Genomic DNA, 22,547 nt, shown 5'->3' with positions numbered 1-22,547 from the left:
GGGAGATACCCCACCTGGGTAACTGGCATCATGGAAACCTGGTCCCCAAGCGGGAATCGAACCCTGGACCTTCTTGCTGTGAGGCGACAGTGTTAACCACTACACCACCGTGCCGCTTGTGTGCACCTCGAGCAAGGAGACGCATGACTAATTGGTACGTATATGTGCGTAATGACTCGTTCCAGCAACAGTAGGCTTCTATTCTTCTAATGACTTGCTTTATTAAGAGATTGTGGATATGTGCTGGGCCCCTGGTTGATTTGACCCCACTCACAAACCCCCAGACGGAGCAGGAAGTGGCCTACAATGAGAGCCATGCGCACACTCGTTCCAATGTCGAGCACAGCATCGGACTGCTGAAGAAATGCTGGATGTGTTTGTACGCAGTTTGTACAGTAGTTGACACACCTCAGACAACCCTGAGCCCGCTGTTCCTCCTCCAGTGGCCAGCATCTCTATCCTGTGTTTTGCAATCCTTTTTTAGGACTCCGATTTCATGAGCCCATTTCTTTTTCACTTCAGCCGCTGTGCGCTCCTCTCCTGACACCACGTTAACCTCACCTGTTATCTCGTCCCATGCCACTTTTTTTTGGGTGGCCTTGTACCCATATTGACACTACTAAATAATATGTCACGCTAACATGTCATGTTCTACATAGACGTACTACTATAGGGTCACAACTCTGTACATGCATCTGATGAGCACCATTACCCAGTAGTATTTATATATTTTATACCCAGTTTAATCACCTGTGCATTGTATGTTACTATTTACCGTTACATTTATACTCTGGTTAGATACCAAACTTATTGTCCTTGTAATCTACTTGTGACAATACATTTGAATCTAATCTAATCAATGGATGTCAATCAACTGGTGTATATTCTGAAATTTGTCTCCAATTTTGGCCTAAGACAAACACACACAATCACACACACAAACTCGATTTAGTATCAGTAACTCGCCAGTCGCAGAGTTTATTATTTTAAATATACATACTTTTATTTCCATATTAAATAACCCCCCCCCCCCCCCCCGTCTCCCCTCCCCTTCCTTTTCTCACTCCCTCTCTACACTCCTTTGCTTCCTGCGTCTCCTCCTCCTCCTCCACCACAGAGAAAGCATGTCCAGCTGAAAAACACTACTTGTGCAGCATATTGCTTATTAAGACATTTGCGAATGAAGAAGAGAAAAAATAAAAACATAAATTAAAAAATACTACAGCTTGTTTATTTTTTTCTGCTCCCGACTGCTTTTGAACAGAATTAATCTAAAAAATACACAGTGTCCCCCAGTCTGGCTACATGAAATACATTGGATTCCCCTGCTATTCATAACATGGTATGGACACACACACCCAATGCCCTGGAATCCTACACAGTGGACTGTACCATGGTGTGTGAGGTGGGGGTCGGGAGGGGGGGCGGGCACTGGGTCATCTGTTGACTTCATGACAGTATGTCCTGAGTTTGGCCGATCAGGTTGGAAGGGGGGGGGGGGGGGGGGGGTAAAATGGTGGACCTTTGATAACATTGTTGATTTGCTTTTAGTCCTGGTTTCACTAGTGGTCCTGTCTCTCTGCTCAGCTCCTGTCCACTGGGGGGGGGGGGGGGGTCACCTTATTCACCCCGCATCCAGGAACCGCATACAGTCCTCCCACAAAGTGTGCGCCATCTGGTGGCTCGCTGTTGGATTGTGGGTTACGGAGGCAGGGACGCGATTGGTCCACCGGGGGGGGGGGGGGGCGAGGGTTGCAGGCAGAGTGAAGGACAGTGTGAAACGGCACTAGAGGAAAACTGGGTGTTTTAGTCACAAGGCATGCATGTTAACACTGACCTCCACAGTCCTCAGCAGACATGTTCAGCTGGGGTCTGAATGTGCTGCGTATGTATCACATGTGAGTGTCATTTGGGTGCATGTAACAGTGTTTGTGCATTTCTGTGTGTGTGTGTGTAAAGTATTTTCAAGTTTTGCATCCACGGTTCTAGCGTTCACGTCTGTGCCCCTCCATCTGCGCAAAGGCAGGGAGAGGCTGCGTTGGCGTCAAAAGGGTGAAGCGGGGGTCAAGGGTCAAACGCGGGGGGAGTATTTGGGGTTTCTTGGCACCTCGGTGAAAGATTTCAGCTCGTAAGGGATCCCCGTGTCCACCTCGATGGATTTGCGGGAGAATAGCAGCCGGATATCGTTGTGCAAGTAGATTTTCCCAGATTTGGAGCTCTGGAATCTTGAGTCGGTAACAAAAGAATATGGATTAGACATTTCTCCAATGTAACACAAACAGACTGAAACAGACCTACGCAAACTACACAAATCTAACCACTGTGAAAAATACACATAAGAAACTGCTACGAAATAATTATAATAATAATTGCTACAAAAATGCAAACAGAAAAAAATAATAATTGCTACTTCAAAATGGAGCAAAGCTGGGCTGAGTACTACCTGAGGTGTATCAGGTAGCAGAGAATCTTCTTCCTGTTTAGGACTCCACCCCCTGGTGACCCCTCCCCCTCCAGTCCCTCCTCCACGGGCACTAGGAAAATGCGGTGGCGCAGGAAGGTCATGTGATTGACAGGCATGTCCCCGAAGTTGTAAGTCACCAGGAACATCTTAACCACAGTTTTATTGGGATTGAATAAGGTCTGTGGACAGAAATCAACAAAGGATCTATTTGTATCAACGCTTTGAGCATCGCGTCGCATTTGGAGGGAACGAATACAAGCTCTCCGATGCGAAGCTCTTCGATCTTACATGTAACGTAACAGAAGCTGATTTACAATTGACCGATCTCAAATCCCACCCTCTTTTCTTGATCCTTCAATCACAACTGTTGCTTCCCTTGGACAAAGTTTGTCTGAGGGCTTGTGTCCATAGCGGACGTTTTTTTCAAGGCGGACCGCTTTGAAAAAAAAGGAAAAAAAAGCTCAGAGCGTTTTCCTGGGTCTCGTGACTGCCGCGGCTCCGCCCCTTCCTTGATGTTGATTACCTTGATGAGCGACGCTCCTTTCCAAAAGTTTAACTAGTTTCAACTTTATGCGCTGGGAGCGCTCCGCCCAAAAACGCTGCCGCCGAGAGCTCATAAACGCGAGGCGCGGCGCTGGGAAGAGGAGCACGCCTGTCGCGCCTGTAGCATAGAAATGAATGACAGGAAGGAGCTGACAACACATAAAACGTCCGCTATGGACACAAGCCCTGAGGGAAGCAACAGTTGTGATTGGAAGGATCAAAAGAGGGTGGGGCTCGAGAGTCTGAATGACGGAAGCTGTGTCTCAATTCAGGGGTTGTAGCCTTCGAAGGACGTCATCTACAAAAGGTGTGTCCTTCGTAGACCGCGAAGGTTGAATGTTGTTAAATGAGACGGTCTGGTCTACGGAGCAGACTTGGGCTACCCATCCCGGTTAAAAGGAGGAATCCTTCTGTTGCCAAGATTGGGGAAGCCCTCACATCAAGGCACAGACGTATGCCCATATATGGACCAAGAGGGGCTCAAAATGTCTGCTAGTGTCATCTGAATCAGACAAATAAAGCAATGATTGTATCCAGATTATTTGATTATTGCCACTTCCAGTGTATTAATCTAGCTACTAACTGGGGAGGCTGAGAAATTACAGATAAGGAGAATAGCGAGGATGATCCATTAGTTAAACCTCACGTTGAGCGGGGATTCCCAGCTAAACTGGCCATGCGTCTACCCCAGTTCTGTCGCAGCCGCTCAATCTCCTTAACTCTTTCAGTGCCACTCACGAGATTTCTCGTGTTTTTTTATAGGTGGTTGCTAGCCACTCACGAGATTTCTCTGATTTTTTTTTTTTTTTTTTTTTTTTGCGATCTGAAAAATTATTGCATCACCCGAGCCTACCCGAGTATTGCCGAGCTGCGCCGGTGATCACTGTGGAAAAAAAGCGCCCCCTGTCGTCTCCCAGATGACATAAGTGATTTTGGAATGGACTCAATGAAAATGAATGGGGAAAAAAATCCGGTACTCCACATTTTCCAGTTCACTGATCCAGCCGGGGTTACTAGAGTTCATTCTGGAGCCTCAGATCCCCGCGGATCATGGAGATCCACTGTGTCGCGTTGGATCCATACACGTATCGATTTTTTCGAATGGTGATCAGGAATTGGAATATACCAGTTGGATACCATCTGATGTCAGGTAAGGACTCTATGTTATCAGTGGTAGGATAATCAGAGTAAGTTTGATGAAGTTATAAGCCGTTTTGTGAAATGTCTTCTTTCGGTCTCACTGTAAAAGTCCGAGAGGAAATCAACGAGGCGATTATCCGCGCGCGGCCGTAATGTGCGTGCGTGCACGTATAATATTGATCATCTAGCGTTTATTTGAAAACGATTCATAAAAAGGCCGACGAATATCAACGTTGTGGAATATTCCACTAAAAGACGATTTTCATAGAATGCTCCAGAATGAGCTGTTTTTTATATCAAAACGGGGGCTTTTCTAACTGCTCTGAAACGGCAACGACGCGATAAAAAAACAATCTACCTTCACAGCACTGACTGGAAAATAGTCTTTGATAATGCGATGGGCAGATTAGACACATAGCCATAATTTAAAACATAGATTAGGCGATATTAACGTTAACATTGGCGCGGATGGTGGCATTCAAGCGGTAAAACGGAAAACCAGGCGTGGCATTGAAAGAGTTAAGCGCTATTTGGACAAATTGACAAAGGTTACATTCTCACCAGAAAAAATATAAAAACTGTATAATAATGGTCCTAGGTCATTATGTTAAAACAGCATTTGATCTTGGTAAATAGTCAGCATATCTGCCCGTTGGTGCGAAATGCATTCTGGGTTACATGGCTGACCCGGAGGATCCATCCGTCCTCTAAATTCAGGCTGCATTTGAAGGAGCCTTGGAATTGGGACAGCCTTGGTCACGCTGCTGTGACGCGATTGGACACATGTGGTCTTTAAGTGCAGCATCGAAGGCTACAACCCCTGAGACACAGCTAGAGTGTGGTAGAGAAAGGAAGAGAGAGAGAGGAAAGACAAGAGGGAGGGATGGAGAGAACAGACAGGCTTACCACTTGAATGGTCCCTGCTTTGGGTACGCTGTATCCTTTCTTTCCAAGAGGTTCGAGGGATATCACTCCCTACGGAGGGCAGAAACACCTGATTCAACATTCCAAATCTCTTATGGATTTATGGACCATTTCAATGTTTTAAAACAGTTACACAATATGTACGTGTGTGCAATTTCCCCTCATCAGGGCTGCTCCAGTCCTCATAGCTGACAGAGAGTGTGACACTGCAGGTGCTTCGCAACTACAGCCACAGCCACTTCCAATCTCCACCTTGCCAAGTCTTGGCAAGATATAAATGGTAAATGGACTGCAGCTTTTATCCGAAGTGCTTTACAACTTCACAATGCCTCACATTCACCTGTTCACTCACCAAAGTGCCAACCTGCTCATCGGGAGCAGCTAGGGGTTAAGTGTAGGGATGCACCGATCAGATATTGATATCGGCCCCGATATGACTAAAATAGCTGGATAAAAAAAATTATAATCTGAATATATTTCTTACATTTTCTTTTTATAATAATATAATATAATAAGAAATAAAAGAAATAATTCAGTACATTTATATCTATGTGTTAATTTGTTACATTTTGTTTCACCAAGTTAGGAAAGTAATGTTTTAAGTCAAGCCTGATGCCTTGCACAAAAGAATGATCCCAGTCTCTTCCACACAGTGAGGCATACAGTTTATTAATTGATGGGTATCGGATCGGTACTCTGTATCGGTACCCAAAGCGATCCGATACCCAAAGCCCAGGTATTGGTATCGGTATCGGGACTGAAGAAGTCGGATCGGTGCATCCCTAGTTAAGTGTCTTGCTCAAGGACACTTCGACATGCTACTGGGAGGAGCCGGAATTGAACTGGGAACCTTCAGATTACCAGACGACTGCTCTAGCTCCTGAGCCGCCCCATATTTTAAAGAGTAATTAGACACTAGATCATGTTTTTAGATGCGAAGAGCAGCTCTACAGCTCACTCATACAAGTTCCTTGGGGTACACCTGAACAATAAACTGGACTGGTCGGACAACACAGAGGCCCTCTACAGGAAGGGACAGAGCAGGCTGTTCTTCCTGAGGAGACTCAGGTCCTTCAATGTGTGCAACAAACTGCTGCAGTCTTTTTACCAGTCTGTTGTGGCCAGCATCCTCTTCTATGCTGTGGCATGCTGGGGAGGCTACATCAACTCAAGGGACACCAACAAGCTCAACAAGCTGGTGAGGAAGGCTAGCTCCGTGGTGGGAGTCGAGCTACCTAGACTTGAGGTGATGGTAGAGAGGGGGATGATAAGGAAGCTGGATGCCATCATGGAGAACCCCTACCACCCCCTCTACGACGAGCTAGTCAAGATGAGAAGCTCGTTCAGCCACAGACTCATTCCCCCCACGACACTCAACTAACCGCCTCGGACAGTCCTTCATACCAGCGGCCATCAGGCTCCACAACAGTGGGCAGCGACTAGCAGCCTCCAGGCCCCACAACAGGGGGCAGCGACAGCGACTGCTACCAGACATTGACCTGGGACTTATAGGAACCCAAGGGGGACAACGTAGACTACCCTGGTACTTTGATTAATGTATACTCAGTAGATAGTAAATTATAACACTACCTCATGCATACTGCACCTTATGTGACACTGTGAATAATGTGAATATTCCTCAGCTAGTCAGATAGTAAATTATATTGACCATATTGATCAAATAGTTTACACTGCCTGTGTTGTCTTTTACTACCTGTATACTGTGTTGTTTTACTACCTGTACCCCTCCCCCCCTCCCCCCCATGCTGCTATGATGCCTGAATTTCCCCAAGGGGATCAATAAAGGAATATCTTATCTTATCTTATCACTCTGTTGGTCCACAAAAGTGTCCCCACCCTCTAGCAGCCACAGTCTTTGCCCGTTGTGGATGGCAAGTGTTTGGGTGAGTGAATGCATGCATGTGGTCGCAGCTATTGTGGATTCCCACTTATTTAAGCTGTAAATGTGTTTATATGCCCTCTATGGTGAAACCTATTAGTCCTGATCATTGTTTCAACATGCTGCCATCTAGTGTTTGAAACTGGCTGCACACTCTGGCCCCTCCCTGATCCATACCATCACGATACTTGGGTGTCGATTCAATATGTGTAGCGATTCTTTAAGTATTGCGATTCTTTAAGTTTTGCGATTCTACAAGTCTTGCGATTCTTTAAGTATTGCGATTCTACAAGTCTTGCGATTCTACAAGTCTTGCCATTCGATATTGCGCTTTTTGTTAACTTATTTTAACAGTGGACCATGTTCAATTCTTGTTATGTTGAATTTATGTACAACACATAGCTGGTTATCTATATTTAACCAAAACAAATAGAATATGGACACTCACAATAATAAAAAAATAAATTATAATAAAATTATTAAAAAAAAAAAAAAAGTAATCGATTTGTGAGGCAGCATGGCGATATTGAAATTGTCACTGAAAGAATTGTGATGTTTAGGTGAATAATTTCCCCCCCTCCCCTGCCCCTCTGGAGGTACTGTGACATCACAACAGGGGTGGGGCCAGATAGTGCAGCCTCCGTGGAGAAAATTGTCACCACCCCCAACTAGGACTTATGCGAGGACTGTGCTGCTGCCACCATGTTTCACTCATTTCACACTTGTACTTCATGTAATGAAGTCATTCTCCTACAGAGAGTTGGACGACGCTCGACTGCGTTCCACTGTCAAACATCTCTGCCCAAACAGGAAGTAAACTAACGGGTGCTACTTTTGCTCTTATTATTTTGCCAAACTTCTTTTCATCGTACGGTACTGTATGACAATACATTTGAATCTAATCAAATTATTGTATTATATTATACTATTATTATAAATCTATCTTGTCTGACTCTGGAGAAGATGGTAAGAGCATTTTGCATAATGTTGGTGTGTTCCTTTAAAATATTGAATAAATAATGTCATATTATCTTTTTAGTCTCTTTTATAAATAAGAACCAAAAATTATTAGAAAAAAGTTAAATAATTTCATGGCATCTCTGTAGTGTAGAGAGAGACTCTGCATAGGAGTGTGTAAAGGAGCCTGCACGGATTTCTTTCTTAAACCACCATTTTTCAAACAAGGACAACCAACATTACAGTCTGCAGTATTTGTGTTTCTCTGGAGTGCTTTACTAATTACATACAGTCTGCAGTATTTGTGTTTTATTAATTACATTACAGTCTGCAGTATTTGTGTTTAATTAATTACATTAGTCTGCAGTATTTGTATTTGATTAATTACATTACAGTCTGCAGTATTTGTGTTTCTCTGGAGTGCTTTACTAATTACATACAGTCTGCAGTATTTGTGTTTTATTAATTACATTACAGTCTGCAGTATTTGTGTTTAATTAATTACATTAGTCTGCAGTATTTGTATTTGATTAATTACATTACAGTCTGCAGTATTTGTGTTTTATTAATTACATACAGTCTGCAGTATTTGTGTTTTAGTAATTACATACAGTATGCAGTATTTGTGTTTTATTAATTACATTACAGTCTGCAGTATTTGTTTCTCTGGAGTGCTTTACTAATTACATACAGTCTGCAGTATTTGTGTTTTATTAATTACATTACAGTCTGCAGTATTTGTGTTTTATTAATTACATTACAGTCTGCAGTATTTGTGTTTTATTAATTACATACAGTCTGCAGTATTTGTGTTTTATTAATTACATACAGTCTGCAGTATTTGTGTTTTAGTAATTACATACAGTATGCAGTATTTGTGTTTTATTAATTACATCATCTGCAGTATTTATGTTTTAGTAATTACATACAGTATGCAGTATTTGTGTTTTATTAATTACATACAGGTCCCATCTCCCTCTGACTTAATACGTTCTGAACCCTTGATAGCATGTTGTTATTCATAACCCATTTAGTTTACAACCAAGTCTGGGATTATGTCAGAATGGACTGCTATCAATATATAACTGTTACATTTATATGTTTATGACAAAGGCTGTTGAAGGCAGAGGTTCTGTGTAGGATTGTTAGTAACTGTCTAACTGCATATATAACGGTAGGTTATGTAGATAACCTAGTTATATTAGTATTGGCTGAGCGTTCCGCTCTGAGCCGTATGAGATATTCTATCTCCTATGATACCTATTGTATCTCCCTACGAACAAAAAAATACATGCACCACACCTGTATGGGGCTCCGCCCCCACGGTGGCACCGCCCATATAGCAGTGACGGTAGTCACCACACACCCTTCCTCGCCAAAAACCCGTCCCAGGAAAATATTCCTCAAGAGGGAACTCAGGGCCGCGCAGAGCGGAACGCTCAGCCAATACTAATATAACTAGGTTATCTACATAACCTACCGTTATATGCCGTATTTGCTATCGCGTTCCGCTCTGAGCCGTATGAGATATGGGGAAGAGCGGACGCGAAGCCCGACAAATGTACCCCCTGAGGACCCGTAAGCCCACATCAAGGGGTGCGGGGAGCCCTGTCACCCCATCCTCCCTAATGAAGGGGGGGCGCAGTCAACTCCACCTGAATGCGAACAAGAGGGAAACTAGAACCCCTTGAACACACCGTACAGGCGGAACCACGTGTGACTCAACACACTGTGGCCCATACCCATACACTCCTGCTACCCGACCAAAGGACGGGAAGCAGGAAAGGCCACAGACCCCAAAACCGCCTGGGAGACAGAACCCCCGGTCATGTCCATGAGGAAAAACCTTACAAAGGAGCCCGGGGAGGACCATGAAGCTGCAGCACAGATGGCCTCCACCGAGGCCCCACCCAGGAGAGTGGCAGAGGCAGCCACCCCACGAGTGGAGTGCGCCCTGACGCCCCCAGGGGGATCCTGCCCAGCCAACGTGTAGCAGAGGGTAACACCCTCGCACAACCAATGGGACAGGCGCTGCTCCGACAGTGCCTTACCAGCACGAGCCCCACCGTAACAGACAAAAAGCTGGTCGGTAACCCTGAAATCCTGAGTACGGCTGAGATAAATCCCCAAGCACGGACTGGACATGACAGGTGAAGGCCCCCATCTAACTCACTAGTGTGAGGAGGAGGACGAAACGCCTGAACCACAATATCCCGGGAGCGGAAGGAACTCCGGATATTCTTAGGCACGAAAGCAGGATCAGGTCGCAGAGTGACACCGCAATCGGTCCGAAAAGACAGGCACTCTGGACGTACCGAGAGAGCACAGAGCTCACCTACGCGTTTAGCGGAAGTGACAGCCAGAAGGAACGCGGTTCTGAAGGACAGCTGTCCCAACGGCGCCTGCTCGAGCGGCTCAAACGGGGCCAAGGACAACCGACCGAGGACCAATTGAAGATCCCAAGTCGGAGCCAAGGAGCGTTGCACCGGCTTAACGCGTCGAGCGCCAAGCAGGAAACGCTTCACAAGAGGGTGGCTGAACAAGACATCCCCTCAAACCCCTCATGATAGGAGGATATAGCTGCTGCATATACCCTCACCGTCGAAGCCGACAGTCTATCAAGGAGAGACCGGAGGTAACTAAGGACAGCATCCAGGGGGCAGGAGACTGAGTCCCGGCCCCCCGCCTTACACCACACTTGGAACATACGTCATCTGCCCGCGTAAGCGCGACAGTGGAGGGAGCATGCGCATTCCAGATGGTAACACCATCAGGATCAAGAACCTGTGCCCCTCAACGTACCCGTCCCAACAACTGACCTAACAGATGTATGGGGAAGAATCCCAGGCGGCACGGCATCGGTCCCAGACCTGCCTGGCTATGTCCAGACGCAATCCTCACCCGTCAGGATGAGGGCCGCCCCGCGACAGTACACCTGCACCCACATTCTCCCTGCCGGGGATGTGGGGAGCCCTCAGGCCGCGCAGATGGAGGACGCCCATAGCCAGCCGCCCGCCGCCTGGTGCAGACAGGGGGAGCGTACTCCTCCCTGTCTGTCGATACACGACACTGACGTCGTATCGTCCGTCCTGATCAACACCATTTGTGGACCAGAAGGACCGCTTTCAACACCAACACATTGAACGTAGCGCAGACCGGGCAGCATGGTTTGCCAGCTGCCCCCTACTGCGTTGGCCCGACGCATCACCAGCGAGGGAGGCGTCGGTGAAAACGCGACGTGAGACAGCGCCGTAACCGTCCTAGGACGGAACCTCCCGAGCGTGTTGAAAACACGCTCTGAGATGGATGCCCATAGCCCCCCAACCGTTGACTGGGAAGAGGAATACTCTACATCCAGTCTACAGCAACCCCAGGCTGGTAGAGACCTGCCTGGTACGAGACCTGACGATCCACCTTTTTACCGAAGGACCAGAACGTCATCAGGGCAGAACACTCCGCAACCCCGGACGACGCAGAGGCCCCAGTGCGGCCTCCACGCACTTGGTGAAGATGCGGGGAGCCAGAGAAAACCGAACGGCAGCCTCTGGTACTCATACGCTAACCCTGCAAAGGAAGCGTAGGTAAGCCCTAGGATGGAAGATCGGGGATGCGCATACGCATCCTACAGGTCTATGGAGGAGAACCAGACCCCCACCTGACAGTGTTCAACAGGTAGGAGACGATCCAAAAAATGCTGAACCTTCCCATGGGACAGGTCCAGCCTGGGTCTTACACCCCTCCCTCCCGACTTCTCGGGCAGAGAACACCGGGAGGAGAACGCCACGACGATGGCTTGCTTCGTCCACAGAGATTGGATCTCGTTGACCAGAGCTGTCACAGCTGGAGACCCCGACAATAGGGTCTGTACCAAACCTGAAAACGGGTGGGGTTGTGTAAACACAAGTCCCCGCCTCAGCGTTCTCTCCATCCACCTCGACATATGGTACTGCCGTAGTCATATGTGACGACACTCCCAACGCACCCGCCGTCACGTGGCGCAGGTCCGCTAGGAACTGTAGATAGTTGGCCCGGTCCCCCCGCTGTGCGTAGCCAAACCTGGAACCGTGCGAGGAGCGCGTTCCGTGTCGGAACACCTGACCCTGACACCACCCACGAGGCAATCGCACCCAAGGGGGAACCCCGACAGAAAGGGCCGGTCTGGTACGGGGGGCTTCCGATGAAAAAAGCCCCCCCACTGAACACCCCTCCAGAACATGCTGAAGGAGTTGTTCTGCAGCCGGACATGCAAGGTGTAAGGCCCCCATGGGTTCCTACACACCGTAGCCCTGCAGTGATATTACTACCACCCCAAATCATGTGAGCTGCGACCACCTGCCAATATTTCAGGAGTGGGAGGCACCAACATGATACCAGGCCTGGCGAAGGCGAGGCCGGGGAAGCCCGCACTGTGTGCCTCAAAAGGTTTCGAGCCCCCCTGCTGACAACACTTAAGTTGACAGACGTAACACCAAGCTCAACCAACACAGATCAAGGTGTGGGAGCCGCTTGACAGCACAACATTCTCACGGACAGACCCAGGCTCAGCCATAAACTGGGTGTCAGCCCCTGTCCCCATGAGAAGCGAAAAGGGGGGCCGCCCGCGCATCAACGAAGGCACACGGCCCGCAGCCAAAGGAAACAATCAGAGCCCACTTCTTCCGCTGGTGTTGGGGAAGGGAGCGATCGGAGAGCGGGCTGCTCGCGGCAGGACGGTGACGGCTTGTTTGTTCAAGCCGAACCCATCCTACATGGCCGATCCCTCGGCCGCCAAGGCTGTCGGCCTTGTGGACACCTGTCGAATCGACGCCCAGGATACCTCTGGCTGGGGAAAAAACATGGCCGCCTGTCGAGGGCCCCGTCATCGCCGCTGACGAGGCCGTGCTCTCTCTTCTTCTGGCTGCGCGGTGTGAGGCGGTGTAGGGCCTAGGACAATACAGGACAGTAGTAATAGCATGCGGCATTAGCGATAGCATGTAGCATAGCTCTAGATGTTTTAGCAGCACGCCCAAGACAGCTTGGAAACCGTTCCCTGCAGAGAACGTTCACCAAACCATCCTGCCCCCGGCGCCAACACACAACATGGTTGTGTTAACAAAACAAACCAGCATTACTAACACTAATACCCATGCCTGAAGACACAGGGCCTACCTGAGTACAAGCTGGCCCGACAGCCAGCCTTGTACAGCTGAACCTCGATGTGCTGTCATCAAACGAGGAACATCAACACAGGCCCGTCGTGTCGCCGAAAACATGCGTCGAAGATGCCAGGGGCCAGCAACCTCCGGTAAGCTTCCAACATTATGACTCTGATCTTTTCATCCTACTAGTTATCGTACGGTGCACGCATCCGAGTACGCTGGGACGAAAATAGAGGAAGGGTGTGTGGTGACTACCGTCACTGCTATATGGGCGGTGCCACCGTGGGGGCGGAGCCCCATACAGGTGTGGTGCATGTATTTTTTTGTTCGTAGGGAGATACAATAGGTATCATAGGAGATAGAATATCTCATACGGCTCAGAGCGGAACGCGATAGCAAATACGGCATATAACTGTTTACACTAGCAACTGTCTAACTGCATATATAACTTTTTCCACTAGAGGGCGCTCTAGGCGGAGACACTCAGGAACACCACCAGGTGACGAGTATAAATAGAGATGTCTCCTCCCACTTCTTTCTCTTTCCCCCAGCCTCTCAGTGAGAGGAGACCTGTAGTGTTACTGCTCTGCCATGTGAATAATAAACCACGCCAGTTAAGGCTCAAGATAGAAACCATGCCTCTTGACCACATTATTGTCGCCCTATAGCCGAATTCTGTCAACAAAGGCATTTGATAGCTATTTCTTGTGACTTTATTCTTTTTCTTGTGCTGTTTTTACTTTTCTGTTTTATTTTTATAAAAATTCCTGTAGCACTTTGGGATTCTAGTGAACGAAAAGTGCACTACAAATACAATTTATTATTATTATGACTTTACTTTGAATACAAGTTAGATGGAGGTGGAATGACTCCACCTGCTCACTATTGACATTGGCTTATTTTTTTTATCCCCAAATTTAGTTGTTATGCCAGTTCCCTTCCTTCCGCGTCTCGTGTCCAGATATCACGCAACGTGTTTGAATCTAAAAACATGGATCAAGTGAAAGCATCACTCAATTCACTGCCAGGTGCAAAGGCAGATGTCTGGTTGCATTTTGGATTTAAAAAACATGACAGAGAAGAGCTGGACAAAAGCAAAGCCATATGTAAGCTGTGCAAAGTGGAGGTGAAATATTGTGGAAATACAACAAATCTATGAAACCACTTACTGAGACATCACCCATGATTCACTGTGACATATGCGAAAGCCAATGTCCCAATAAAAAGTACATTCATGTAACTGCTTGAGAGTCAATTCTAAATGTAAACATCGATATTTTTAACAATGCAACATGTTGCAGTGGTTCCCAAACCTCTCCTCGAGGCACCCCAGCCGTATTTGTTAAATTCCACCACCAGCACACCTGATTCAACTAATAAAGGGCTTGTTAAGTTGAATCAGGTGTTCTGGTGGTGGAATTTAACAAATACATTGAACGGCTGGGGTGCTTCGAGGAGAGGATTGGGAAGCACTGTGTTAGAGGGTTCCTTGAACCATTTATAGCATTGAATCGAAAATCTAATCGATTTGGGACCTTGTGAATCGGAATCGAATCGTTTTGGGAAATCAGTGGCGATACCCAGCCCCAATAGTTAATCTTGCCATGTATGACAGACTGTGACGCAGGACGCAGTGCAGGCAGCAGACGTCGATATGCACCCTGGAGCATTGTTCCAGACAAAGCTGGACTTAAAACACACAAACTGACCAGGAAGGGTGAGGGCGCACTGTGCTCGGAGATGTCGTAGTAGGTGACCTGCACGGGCAGCGTGGCGTGCTGGGGACAATAGGAGCCGCTGGCACCGATCTCCGCTGTGAAGCCCTCGATGTGTCCCGACGGGGAGAAACGCCCTTTCAGCATGGACTCCTGTGACACAGAGAGGAGAGATCAAGATCAAGTTATACCTGCCTACTGCTTTCATCGTCTACAACTGCCGGTACCTGCCTCAAACTATATTTACTGCATACATCCATATCAATATACCTGCATATAATGCTTTCTATATACCTACTTATACACCTGCATATAACCCATATAACTCTGTATCATAGCATGTACAGTAATGCTGTATATACTGTATATATCTATTTATTCTTACAGAATATATATTTATCCACATCTTTCTGTATATACCTGCAGATAATATTTTTTACACATCTGTAGATACTATATCTGTACATATCTCTTACTACTAGTTATACCACTGGCCAGGCCAGTATGACTTACTACCATATAGTGTCTTTATACCTGTATCATTGTACATAATAATACTATAACACTGTACATATATATCTGATTAGCACTATTACTCAGTAGTACTAATTTATATATTTTATACCCAGTTTAATCACCTGTACATTGTATATTACTATTGTACTTTACAGTTAGTTACATTTGCACTCTGGTTGGATGCCAAACTTCTTTACTGTACTTGTGCTGCATGATGACAATACATGTTCATCTAATCTAATGGTATCTAAAGTAGGGATGCACTGATCCCATATTAAAGTAGGGATGCACTGATCCCATATTAAAGTAGGGATGCACTGATCCCATATTAAAGTAGGGATGCACTGATCCCATATCGATATCGGATATCGGCCCCGATATGACAAAAATAGCTAGATCGGGTATCGGCAATTTAATTATTATTTTTTAAATAATAATATAGAATAATAAATAACAATTCAGTATATTTATATCTATGTGTTCATTTGTTACATTTTGTGTCACTAAGTTAGGAAAGCAATGTTTTAAGTCGAGCCTGATGTTGCCTTGTTGCACAAAAGAATGATCCCAGTCTCTTCCACACAGTGAGGAGTACAGTTTATTAATTGAACAATGGGTATCGGATCGGTACTCGGTATCGGCCGATGAAAAAGTCGGATCGGTGCATCCCTAATCTATAGTGATGAACATGTGAGGCACACCATTTCATAGCTCTAGCTAAGGTGCATTTGGCTGTTTACACCTACCCTATGAGTAGACCGTAAAATGGAGTGGACATAGAAATCGGTGTTGGTTTGGTGCCTGAGGCTCAGAAGGCGTATGTGATTCTGCAGCGTTCCATTCGTCAGTGGTGTCAAACATCACAACTTCCCGAGTCTCATGCAATGAATCCCTGACGCTGTGATTATGTTAAAGTACAGGAGAAAGACGAATTCTCCATTTATCTGTGTTACCAAGGCAACCCGTTTTTGTGTGTGCAATCAGACAGGGGCTTTAAGTTTAGAATAAAAGTTTAAAGATGCGCAGACTTTGCCTTGCTGCTGTTGTTAGTCGAGAGGGTCACAAAATAGCCTTTACTCTGTACTATAATGTGATCACTCACAGCGCCAGGAGTTCACCAGGAGGACAGGAGGGCATCATACCTCAAGCCCAGGAGGGCATCATACCTCAAGCCCAGTGGGACAGGAGGGCATCATACCTCAAGCCCAGGAGGGCATCATACCTCAAGCCCAGGAGGACAGGAGGGCATCATACCTCAAGCCCAGGAGGACAGGAGGGCATCATACCTCAAGCCCAGGAGGGCATCATACCTCAAGCCCAGGAGGGCATCATACCTCAAGCCCAGGAGGGCAGGAGGGCATCATACCTCAAGCCCAGGAGGACAGGAGGGCATCATACCTCAAGCCCAGGAGGACAGGAGGGCATCATACCTCAAGCCCAGGAGGACAGGAGGGCATCATACCTCAAGCCCAGGAGGACAGGAGGGCATCATACCTCAAGCCCAGGAGGGCAGGAGGGCATCATACCTCAAGCCCAGGAGGCCAGGAGGGCATCATACCTCAAGCCCAGCGGGACAGGAGGGCATCATACCTCAAGCCCAGGAGGGCATCCTACCTCAAGCCCAGGAGGGCATCCTACCTCAAAGTTGCCCAGTAGTGATCTGCTGATGGAGGAGGAGGGCCAGCTGGAGCGTGTTGACCGGCAGGTGTCTGTCCGCCTCCCACTGCGCAGCTGGCGACTGCAGACAGAAACACACAGAAGGCAGAAAGATTGCAGTCTCGCGACTGGATGCTCTGGATAAATACGCCACTCGGTCAAAAGCTCAACATGAGACGTGTACCGATGGGAGGACTCACCTTTTCAAGCGCAGCCCGCTCTTTAGCCTCCTGGCCGCCCTGGAGCAGTCCGTCTGTAGACGGGGAGAGTACAGTCCGTTAGTTTTGCTCCACTAAAAGGAAGGTTCTCATATTATCAGACTAAACCTTGTGACAGAAAAAAATCTATGTACATTTCAACTTGGAAATGGAGCGCCGTTGAACAATCTTGAAAAAAGGCAATTCTCTTGTCCCATCCGTCGAGGGGAAATAACGACAAGGTGAATACTCAACCGTGTGTGTGTGTGTGTGTGTGTGTGTGTGTGTGTGTGTGTGTGTGTGTGTGTGTGTGTGTATGTGTGTGTGTGTGTGTGTGTGTGTGACACAGCATATGCCTGTGTGGTGCTAGTTGTGAGAGTACATGTCTTGTATGCTCTTACTTACTGGGTACTGAGAGCCAGATGCTGCCTCACAAACACACACATTCCCCATGTCCAAGCTGCTGCTCATAGTAGAGGCCACCCAGTCATCGGCTAACCCTTTGCTATCGACCCCCGTGCTACCAGCTAGCCCCTCGCCCGCCGCTAACCCCTCCCTCACAGCCAGCCCTCCGCTGCCGGCTGACCCTGGGCGAGCCGGCTCCACCACAGAGCACGGAGCTCTATGTCAGCTGGGCAAGGCCTCGTCGTCGCACTCGCTCACAACCACAGAGGACATTTTAGAATACCGACACCCTGCCGTCTCCCTAGCGCTCCTGCTCTCACCTCGCCCTCACAGACTTTTCCCGCGTTTGACCTCCGTTCCTTCAGCTTTTCCTCGCTCTCTCTATCCCTCTCTTGTCCCTTCCTCACTCTCTCTCTATCCCTCTCTCGGCCCTTCCTTATCTCTCTCCCTCTCTCCCCGCTTCTCTCTGCGCGTCCCTGTCCCACACTCTAAGCCCATCTGGTCACAATGATCACTATGCTGTATGAAACCTATGGAAAAAGTAAGCCCCTTTGTCACCATTAGCAACCTCTCCGTCCCCCGTCCCCCCCGACCCTACCTAAAAGTGGTTCTGGAAGCAAATGGACCATATCTGAGCACTATGTGTGTGTGTGTGTGTTTGTGTCTCTGTGTGTGTGTGTGTGTGTGTGTGTGTGTGTGTGTGTGTGTGTGTGTGTGTGTGTGTGTGATGGGGCCACACAGCACACGCCTGGGGGAGGAACAATAGAGGACCCCTTCAATGGGCTTTATTCTGGAGCCACTGGGCCTGTTCCAGCATGGCGTGATAACGAGCAGGCCACCTCTTCATTCTTCTACCCCCCCCCCCCCAACCTTCTCTCTCTCTCTCCCTCCATCTCTCTCTCCATCCCTCTACCTTCTCCAAGACCATCATCGTACAGACGCCCATCCACTGACCGAGGATGTCTCTTTCCACTGTCCTTCGACCGCCGTCTCCGATATAGTTGGTATTGATATGCATGTGTGAGGTGGCAGGGGGGAGATGGGAGGGGCTACAGTTGCTGTGTTTTGGATCTAGAAAGGTGGATGTATTTGCATGCAAATGTGCACATGCTTGTTTGTGCATGAAAGTGTATGCATGTACAGTATGATGATAAAAGAGGTGTGTGAGTGCAGGTATATACTGTACGTACTGGAATTAGTACATTTGTGAGGACCAGTTTGTGTTGTGGACATAGGTATATAAGTCATAGGGTAAGGGTTAACATTAGGCATATTGTGGTGAGGGGTAAGTTGGGGGCTATGGAAGTTACTTCCTTTAGATGCAATGTGTGCGTGTGTGTGTGTGTGTGTGTGTGTGTGTGTGTGTGTGTGTGTGTGTGTGTGTGTGTGTGTGTGTGTGTGTGTGTGTGCGTGTGTGTGTGTGTGTGTGTGCGTGTGTGTGTGTTCTGACCTTAGGCCGGTCTCGTGTGGAGGGCAGCAGGTGGTTCCAGAAGGGGGCTGCCTTGGCGTCCGTGCCACGACAGGAGGCCAGACCCAGTCCGGGGGCCAGCAGTGCCAGTCGGCTCCTCTTGGAGGTGGACGGGCCCTCGTCCTCCGAACACGACTCCCCCGTGTCGCTGGGCGACAGCAGCTTCTTCTTGGCCGCACAGTGGCCTCCGGAGTTGGACAGCCGGATGCCGTTGGCACTGCTGGGAGTCTTCTCCCAGGAAGCCAGGCCGCTGGAGGAGGAGGAGGAGGCCTGCGTGGCGCTACGCTCGGGCGGGGAAGACTCCAGCCCGACCCCCCACTCCGTGGCCTCCCCTGGCTCCTGCAGCTCTGTGTGGTGCGGGGGAGAGAAGGGGCCCGGCGGGCTGGTGGGACTGGCGGGGCTGGGGGTCTCATAGGTGGAGGTCTCGTAGGCCAGCTGGCTTGCTGTAGATGAGACGTTACCACAGCTCTCCCTTCCAGGGCTGCCCAGGGAGTATGTGGGTGTGCGCCCCCCAGAAGAGGGACCCTGGTCACAGAGCTGTCCGTGGGGGTCACACATTGGGGGCGATTTGGGGGAGAGTGGGGCAAACACATCTGGGATGGGCCTGTCGTGGTTGTGCAGGGCGGGGCGTCGGGAAGGGGTGTGGCTAGGGGAGAGTGGGGGGGACCTGGGGGACAGGCCTCCCTCTGAGTCTCTGTGCTCCATCAATGTGCAGGAATAGACTGGCCCCAGCCCTCCGGGGCCGGTCCCTAACCCTAGCCCCATCCCCATGCCCGGGCTGGGCCCACACAGCACCCCTCCCTCCAACTCCTCCCTGTCAGGAGAGTCCCCCAAGAGGGGGCGCTTGTGACTCAACTGGGGCTCCTCCAGCCCCCTCTTCACCCCCATCCGGTGGGGCCTCTGCTGGGCCTCGGTGGGGGAGTCTGTGGAGGTGGAGAAGCCCCCCAGCTGGGAGAAGATGGAGAGCTGGTAGACCTTCTGGAGCCTGAGCTCCGCCTGACGAAAGGGCCGGGGGACCCCGGGTCTCACCCCAGGGTCCAGGCCCTGTGTCGGGGCTGTGGGAGGAGGCAGGTCCCCCTCCTGGGCTGGAAGATCTAGCGGAGCCTCCTTGCGGCTGAGCTCCACGTGAATGTGCCGCATGGTTTCCGAGTCCGCCTGACTGCTGTGCCACGGGGTCGAGGAGGTGTTTTAAAGTGCAAGTGGGCTTTATCCCACAGGAAGAGGACGTCCTAGAGAGCCTGCTGGGCTGTCACCACACTGTGTGAACCAGGAAGTAGAGTGCCTGCTGGGCTGTCACCACACTGTGTGAACCAGGAAGTAGAGTGCCTGCTGGGCCGTCACCACACTGTGTGAACCAGGAAGTTGAGTTGCACAGCACCTGAGAGAAACAAAGTGTTACCTTTCAAGAAGGATTGTATTACAAATTACATATTTATTAAATCCGTCAAAAGGCTGCCTGAACCGGAACTACTTCCGAAAGCAAATCGCTGTCACTTCATAAAGTAGTTCCAGGAAAAATGATGATGCCCGTGTTCATCGCAATGATAAATTATACTGCCCAAAACAAATAGTACAGCTCTGTGACTTGTTTTAACATGATGAATTATAGGCGGCTAAGTGGCGCAGTGGGCAAGGCGCTCGCCACTAATGCAGGAGATGCTGGGTTCGAGCCCAGCTCTCTGCGTTGCTACCAGCTTGACTGGTCGTTCATACTAATACATTTGGCAGTATTAGGGGGTGGGAAGCTGGTGGGTGGGGATCGGACGTTGTGGACAGCGACTCCTACAGGTCGGTTGGTGCGCCTGCGCAGTAGAATCAGGAAGCGACGAGGGCGGCGTGTCCCTCCCACGCAGACCCTCGTCGCTGAGAGATTGCGCTGTTCAGGTGAAAAGATGCGACAGCTGCCTCCTCATGTACCGGAGGGGACACGTGATGCAAGGCTTCGTCCACATTGCAGCCGACCTGTGGGAGGCATGGCCTAACAGCGTTCGAGACAGGGGAGGGTAGAATTGGACAATACGAAATTGGGATGGGAGAAAAATAGAAAAATGGGAGAAAAAGTTGATCAAAAAAAAAAACATGATGAATTATACTGACCAAAACAAACAGTTCTGTGACTTGTTTTAACATGATGAATTATACTGACCAGAACAAACAGTTCTGTGACTTGTTTTAACATGATGAATTATACTGACCAGAACACACAGTACTGTGACTTGTTTTAACATGATGAATTATACTGACCAGAACAAACAGTACTGTGACTTGTTTTAACATGATGAATTATACTGACCAGAACAAACAGTACTGTGACTTGTTTTAACATGATGAATTATACTGACCAGAACAAACAGTACTGTGACTTGTTTTAACATGATGAATTATACTGACCAGAACAAACAGCTCTGTGACTTGTTTTAACATGATGAATTATACTGACCAGAACAAACAGCTCTGTGACTTGTTTTAACATGATGAATTATACTGACCAGAACACACAGTACTGTGACTTGTTTTAACATGATGAATTATACTGACCAGAACAAACAGCTCTGTGACTTGTTTTAACATGATGAATTATACTGACCAGAACAAACAGCTTGTGACTTGTTTTAACATGATGAATTATACTGACCAGAACACACAGTACTGTGACTTGTTTTAACATGATGAATTATACTGACCAGAACAAACAGTACTGTGACTTGTTTTAACATGATGAATTATACTGACCAGAACAAACAGCTTGTGACTTGTTTTAACATGATGAATTATACTGACCAGAACAAACAGTACTGTGACTTGTTTTAACATGATGAATTATACTGACCAGAACAAACAGTACTGTGACTTGTTTTAACATGATGAATTATACTGACCAGAACAAACAGCTTGTGACTTGTTTTAACATGATGAATTATACTGACCAGAACAAACAGTACAGTTGTGACTTGTTTTAACATGATGAATTATACTGACCAGAACACACAGTACTGTGACTTGTTTTAACATGATGAATTATACTGACCAGAACAAACAGCTCTGTGACTTGTTTTAACATGATGAATTATACTGACCAGAACAAACAGTACTGTGACTTGTTTTAACATGATGAATTATACTGACCAGAACAAACAGTATTGTGACTTGTTTTAACATGATGAATTATACTGACCAGAACAAACAGTACTGTGACTTGTTTTAACATGATGAATTATACTGACCAGAACACACAGTACTGTGACTTGTTTTAACATGATGAATTATACTGACCAGAACAAACAGTACAGTTGTGACTTGTTTTAACATGATGAATTATACTGACCAGAACAAACAGTACAGTTGTGACTTGTTTTAACGTGGACTATACTGACCAGAACAAACAGTACAGTTGTGACTTGTTTTAACATGATGAATTATACTGACCAGAACAAACAGTACAGTTGTGACTTGTTTTAACGTGGACTATACTGACCAGAACAAACAGTACAGTTGTGACTTGTTTTAACGTGGACTATACTGAC

General features: G+C 47.8%; 1 protein-coding gene across 4 annotated transcripts in view; it reads right to left on the bottom strand.

The window, feature by feature from the left end:
- Positions 1–1,050: 1,050 nt before the first annotated feature.
- Positions 1,051–22,547, bottom strand: part of atosb (atos homolog b) — a 122,703-nt gene continuing 101,206 nt past the window's right edge. For all 4 annotated transcript variants that reach the window (XM_084308781.1, XM_084308782.1, XM_084308783.1 and 1 more), the window contains 7 exons: positions 19,006–20,401; positions 17,154–17,206; positions 16,936–17,035; positions 14,776–14,934; positions 5,054–5,122; positions 2,444–2,643; positions 1,051–2,225 (listed from right to left, as the gene is read on the bottom strand). In XM_084308781.1, the coding sequence (XP_084164907.1) occupies positions 2,072–2,225; positions 2,444–2,643; positions 5,054–5,122; positions 14,776–14,934; positions 16,936–17,035; positions 17,154–17,206; positions 19,006–20,163 (1,893 nt within the window). In that variant the 5' untranslated portion in view covers positions 20,164–20,401 and the 3' untranslated portion in view covers positions 1,051–2,071. The remainder of the gene's footprint in view (positions 2,226–2,443; positions 2,644–5,053; positions 5,123–14,775; positions 14,935–16,935; positions 17,036–17,153; positions 17,207–19,005; positions 20,402–22,547) is intronic.

Source organism: Notolepis coatsorum (assembly GCF_963971535.1).
Source record: "Notolepis coatsorum genome assembly, chromosome: 2".
Lineage (NCBI taxonomy): Eukaryota > Metazoa > Chordata > Actinopteri > Aulopiformes > Paralepididae > Notolepis > Notolepis coatsorum.
The sequence above is the reverse complement of the archived record's forward strand: the minus strand, read 5'-3'. Positions and strand labels throughout refer to the sequence as shown.